A 6,766-nucleotide genomic window follows, 5' to 3' on the forward strand; every position below is an offset into this window, starting at 1 on the left:
ATAGTTTCAAGAACCCAATTTTGCATTAAATGATTCTTAATGATTCTTAAGTGATTTTAAACAAGGATTGACGAATGATTTCTCGATGTTATTACAAATAATAAGAAGAACGCGTAAAATTTGAACTTTAGGTATAGTGTTTGCCACGATTTTAGTGGTGCTGCTTTCCAGTCAGAAGTCGAATAATGTCAAAATGATGAAAAATCTATTGACAAATATGTTCGGTGTGCAGTGCTTTAGTTTTTTGCTATTTTGGTCACTCATTCTAAAATTTGCAGTGCTTTTTTGAGAATTATTTACATATTCGATACCTTCTTTATAATTAAGAGTTGTGGTGAATGCCCAAAATAACTTCAATGGGTGAGAAAATGAGGTGTTTTTTGGTGCCCCAGAAAGTGTTTATTGGTACCCCGGGTGGTTGGAAAAAAGCGAAAAATGCATGGTGATACAATTTTCCTTTTTACGGAAAATTGAAGTGCTTCACATCATCCTTGTATGCATTAATATGCAGCCTATACCCAAGAGTATAACATGGGGTAAGCAACATTTTTCTAAAATTCACAGTTTTCTTAGGAAATTCAGTCAAAATCGCATCTTTCAAAAGTGTTTGGTGGTACCCCAGTTTCCCCTATGGCCAGTATACAAAAATTTGGTAAGTAAAAAAGATTAAGAGAAAATTTTCAAAGAAATGGGTAATATACTGAGTGCCTTAACTGAGAACGAGGGTTACTTTTAGCCTTACACGCGCTTTTCTGAAGAGCCCGTTGTCACTTCATCCCACTGAGGAAAAACGGGGGTGCGATTAACTTTTTTCCTCATAACTTTAACACTTTTTAGGTGTAAAAATATATTAACATTTTTTAATGTTAATTTTACACTTTTTTTAAGGGTAAAATTAATATGAAAAAGGGTAACTTTAACCCCCAATACACCTAAAAAGCATAATATTTACACCGATTTCGGATCAATACTGCAGGGTAAAATAAACATTTTCGAAATGTTATGTTAACTTTTTCGGATTTCGCTCAGTGACCTGTTTTCCCTCTGTGAGTGCCTCCGGCTTCCTTACCGGCCAAATAATACTAAAATATTAAATACTAAAATACTAAATAATACTAAAGTATTCTAAAAAAATATTGAAAAGAAAATTTTAAAGGAATTCTAAAGCATTCATAAAAGAATAATTTTTCTTTTTTTTAATTTTGTACTAAATGAGCTTTTAAGGAATACATTTTCGAAATTTCTAACTGAATTGACAAGCTAGCGAAACCTTTTCAATTTATCATTTAATGTTGTTTTTAAATAGAATAGTTTATTATTAGCTAGAGAAAACCCTCCCCATGAGCCTTCATGAAACTACCCCTCGCGTACTTGCAGAAATTCAAACAAAATTGTCAAAACCATTTTAGAATTCATCCAATATTAAATATTTTTAATAATTATGAAATTACTGATATATTAATACACTTATGTTATTTTAATAGATTACTGCAATAATGGCGCAAAATTTCTGAAATTAAGACATCCCAAAAAGTTTCAATGTTAATTTTGTAAAATTAATTGCGAAACTAATTTTTGTAAACTAAAAAACATAGGTTCTTAGATACCGTTATAATAACATTGTGGTTTTACCCCATTTCCTTCAAAGAGATAAAAAAGTATACAAGAATTAAAAGTGCCCTTTTGTTAAACTACTCTGCTCTCACTTACTGCATATTCTATAATTCTTTTTTTTTAATTTTCAGTCTAAAAAGAATTTGTGAAGTTTTTACTAACTGGCTAGTAGAAATTTTGTATCGATGATAATATAAATTTTACAGACTTGTTTTTCTTGATGCACTATAAATAATTAGTATTTTACAAAATTTAACCAGATAAACATACATTTATTGAAATAAAGTAGAAAATAAAAATAAAGTACCAGTGACATTATGGATTTTTTTTTTCAAATAAGAGAAATAGGGTCGAAGGAACACCTATTCGACAGGGAACACATATTGACACTTTTGTCAAAATGTTGAAATTTATTTAAATCATCCAATAAAATTTAAGTATTATAACGTTTTTACATTAATCTGCGTTTTTCGATGAGGATAAATGTTCGAATTTTGTATTCCAAATGGTACAGAGTAGGGTGTCAATAAGCCCTGACACGAGTTCTTAATGTTTCAATAGGTGTTCCTTTCACCCTAGTTTTGCTACATAAAATATTGAAAGTTAATTGTAAAATTTATAATAATTTCTGTAAATATTTTAAGATCTTTTAATACGAATTTAATAACATTTATTAACCATATCCTATTAGAACCTAGAATAGAATTTTAGGCTTAAAAGTCACAAAAATTCAAGAGAATTAATATTTGTTAATAAATTTCAGCTAGTGTAGTATTCTATAAAAAATCAATGTGTATTAAATGTGTTAAAATGTTTTTTTTTGTTTCTTTAAAATTTTTAATTAAAATTTAATCAAAGTTATTATTTTACCAATCTGATCAAAATATGTGGGTATGAGTGCACGAAAATAATTGCCGGTTGTGAATTATTTATTAATCTGTTATTAATGAACATTTACTGTTTTTATTTGAGAGTGGTAAATCGCAATTTTAAATATTTGGATAAAATTGAAATTCCTTAAGTCTTGTGGTTCATATTTACGTCTATATCTTTTGATTCTCATTCTATTTGCTGATGATATTGATAATGAATTGATTCTAACTAAAGATTCGATAAAAAAAACAAAGGAATTTGACCGTAATTTAGTTTCACGTTTCAAAGTGATCAAATGGAAAATTCCCAAGCTAAAGCTTTGGCTTTAAACTAAGAAATCTGCAGGAGGAAGTTAATTAGTCTCACACTCAAGTGAGAATTGGAGACAGTATTTTCAACCATTAGCCCATAATTGCAGATTATTGCCTGTATTAATTGCAATATTTCCCTCAATTATCGAATTAACACACTATGGATAAGTATACAGAGAATTCATCAGTATTTGACAGGAAAAAAAAACTATTATCAGTGCAATTTTAACCTTTGGTTTTGTCAATTTACTTTCAGATATCAAGTGAAAATATTTATAGTGTGAAAAGTTAGAGAAAATTATAATACAACATTCATAAATTTGCTTTTCTCTCTCACAAAACTTCTCAAACTAAATTTTCGTTCAATATCATCCATAATAATTTAGGAAAAGCACAAACTAATAATGAAACTATTTTGAAGGAGGAAAAGACAGAGATAGAGAGAGAAAATCATTTAAAAAAGAACTTTCTAAAAATAAAACCGTCTTGGCAATCGTCCTGATAGACATTCATTTGCAGTATATCTATCTAATATATGTAGCAAGTATGTATGGAAAGTAACAAGGAAAAAGTGGTATTTTTTCCTCTAACTTTTTTATTCTCACTCTTCAACTATGTACAAAACTTCTACATATAGCATTTACATAAAACATTTAACATCTCCGGATAAAATTTACACTAGCCGAGGTGAAATATAAGAATTCTGTATAGTTAAAAAAAAAACAAAAATAAAAAAAACGAACGTTTATATTCTAAAATCCAAAAGATTCTTATTTATTCCTGACATCTTCACCATCTTCATCTTTCAATATTGCTGTTTTTTTTTTTTAACTTCCCATATTCTAGCTATATTTCAGTGTCAGAAACACGAAGGAAAATTGATAATAAATTTCTTTTGATATACTCTGCTTATGAAATTGTGTGAGAAAGATGAGGAATGAGCAAAAAAAAATAGTGACAAATTTATTGAATAAAATTGAGGAAGAGCGGTTAAAACTTACGTTTCGCATAGAATAACTTTGAGTAATCACAATCCATTGATAAGAAGCTGGAAAAACGCTGTCTACACAACTTATTTTGTTGTTGAAACTTTTCACCTAAATACGTTCACAATACAGAATGAAAATTTAACACAACTAAATGGTTAATTTCCCCTTTTGATAGGTCAATCATGGATATTTTTTATGGACTGAATATTTAAACCTTTTAGACAAAAACACAAACTTTCACAGCATCCGATATATTGATTTAAATGTCTTCAATATCACGACAATTTTTCTTTTTATTATTCTCTAGTTTTCACATGAAAAAAGTCACTTTCCCAATTTCATCCTATATTGGAAAGAATTCCCTTTTTCTGCCTCCAATCTCTGCTGAATTTATCGTGCACTGTTCTCATGTATTCGAATAAAAAAAAACAGATCCTCCCAAAGAAAATTATCTTGGGGTTATTTTCTTCCCTTTTTGTTTAGACGTACATAAGAGATTCTTTCTCAGGGATCAAACTTCACCCACACAATAATTTTCCACAAGTTTTTCTCTTCACAAAAATTAAAAAAAAATATGGATAGCTTTTGGATTTCATCCAAAAAATAAAGACTTGCAATCAATAGCCCTTATCAACAAAAAAAAAAGAACGTGTTAAAACTTTTCCTTCATCACTTTGTGAATATATTGAGAATGAAAAGTGCAAAGATCTCATTAATTTATTCTTTCAAGAGTAAATTGTTTTGTTTTTGACTTAAATCACACCTTTACTGCATTTCCTCACTCTCAATGCACTTGCACGATTAATTTCTTTCTCTGTTTTTCATCACAATCACAATAATTTCTCACACAACACGGTTTTTCATTTTGGCGCAAAAAAAAGAAATAATAATAATAATAATTTTGCACCAATTTTTCTTTCTAGCTTCTCACTTTTTCTTCTGATACCGAAAAGCTCAAAAACTTTTCACCTTCTTCGTCATTACACCATGACGAACTATTTTTACGCCATTCTCAAATCACAACACCTCAGAAATCGCTCAATAAACCTGCCGAACGGTGAAGAGGTGTTATGCACGAAAATTGGCAATTGTTGCCAATGTCTTTAGGATGACGAATTACGTGTTCCTGGTGCTCTACTCCCCTTGCCAGACTCAAACTGACTGACTCTCCTCACAATATTCAACATTGAAGCCCGCCACAAGTTTCTGCTGTAATGTGCAATTTGTGCGCGTTTATTTGCCATCTCATTCACACCAATTACCACCCCAATAACTTCTAAACTTTTCCTCTCTTTCGCTCACTCTGTGTGTGGAGTTTCTCTCGATTTATGCTCAGTGGACGCTTTTCTCCCCTCAAGCAAAATTCAAAGGTTTATAGCTCTGCAGAATGCTTGATCCTAAAACGTACAGTAGGACTCCTGTAGCCTTCATTTGACTCTAATATTTCTGAAGTTTTCAAGTTACTAGTTGTTGTAATTACTTTTACCATTCACAAGTAGAGTTGGAAAAATTCGAAGCTCTATTTGAAAAGCCAAAAGGGGTGCCAGAGTCCCATGCTTTGCGGAATGCTAGAACTTGTGACTTATAGGGGAAAGTACTCTCCCTTCAAACGTTCATGCCTTCGAATAATGTGAATTTTCTTTTAGTTTTCCTAAGAGACTTACACATTTCTATTAAATATTAGTTGGCTTATCATCAATTGTTGATAATTCCGTGATAATTTAGTGCAAATTTCTTACGAAAAACACAAGAAATTCACATTATTCGAAGGCATGAACGTTCGAAGGGAGAGCACTTTCCCCTACGGGTTTCAGATCTGACACTTATACGGGCTTCAGACCTAAGACTTAGCCATATGGCTTAACTGGTCTAATTTCTTATCAATTACGATTATTTGGAAAAATTTAACATACACAGTAAAAAATAATTACTACGATTATCGCGTGTAATGGGAGAGCATCGATAATTGTAGTAAATTTGCAACGATTATCGTAGTAAGCAAAGTTGAAAAGCAAACAAGTTGAATTTTCGAAGTTGAAAAGCAAAGTAAGTTGAATTTTCCTTCAACAATTGTACTGAAATTACACAAAATATAAAAAGAAGAAGAACGAGTTCAAACGAAATTAGTTGAAAGTTGAACTTTTTGCTGCGATAATCGATTGAAAAATTACTACAAAAATCGAATTGATTCTATTACACGCGATAATCGTAGCAATATTCAATCAGACGTTGAATGAAGTTTATGCCATTTTGTTGCTTCATTTTATTACTATTATAGTAATTATTACTACTATTTATTGCATTTGGACCATTATCGAGGGTTGAATTTTAGTAGTTCTGCATTTTAATTGATTCCTTTTCAATTGAAAGTTGATTTTTTCAATGGTTGTTATTCGAAATTTCAACCAGTTCAATTCAACTAATAGAATTCAACTAGCCAATTTCATCTCTTTTTTACTGTGTAGGATTGCATTACTAAAGATAAGTGACCTATTACGTTCTCAAAAAGCAGTGAAATTACTCGCTATTCAGGATTTTGAGACCTTCGGGAACTGGGCTAAACCTCTAGTCTGAAGAACGCTTTAGCCATAGGGCTTAATTGCTCTAATTTTTCAACAATCATGATTTTTTGAAAAAAAAAACGTAAGATTGGATTATTATGGACAAATGACCTATTAAATTCTGAAAAGACAATAAAAATTGTTGCTATTTTATTTGAAACCGTCGGAAACTAGGTTATACCTATAGTGTGAAGATCGCTGTAGATGTTATACTTCAAAAGTGCTATAAAGTAATTATGAAGTTAGAAAAAAAACAAAACGAATCATAAGTCATTCAAAAGATCACCAAATCGATTTTCAAATAAAAATTAGTTATCAATTCATAATCTGTCCTTTACCGATTCAAAACCGATTGATATTATTTTTTTTTTGTGAGGAAACACAGAAAGCAACGACGCTTACAATACCCGTCCTATTA

At 30.4% G+C, this 6,766-nt stretch overlaps 1 protein-coding gene across 1 annotated transcript in view; it reads right to left on the bottom strand.

Moving 5' to 3' along the window:
* Positions 1–4,945, bottom strand: part of LOC129808175 (protein scalloped) — an 89,293-nt gene extending 84,348 nt beyond the window's left edge. Inside the window, exon 1 of the mRNA XM_055857941.1 lies at positions 3,800–4,945. Within this exon, the coding sequence (XP_055713916.1) occupies positions 3,800–3,836 (37 nt within the window). The 5' untranslated portion in view covers positions 3,837–4,945. The remainder of the gene's footprint in view (positions 1–3,799) is intronic.
* Between the last annotated feature and the right edge of the window lie 1,821 nt (positions 4,946–6,766).

The sequence above is a fragment of the Phlebotomus papatasi genome, chromosome 3 (assembly GCF_024763615.1).
Source record: "Phlebotomus papatasi isolate M1 chromosome 3, Ppap_2.1, whole genome shotgun sequence".
In the NCBI taxonomy this organism is placed as follows: domain Eukaryota; kingdom Metazoa; phylum Arthropoda; class Insecta; order Diptera; family Psychodidae; genus Phlebotomus; species Phlebotomus papatasi.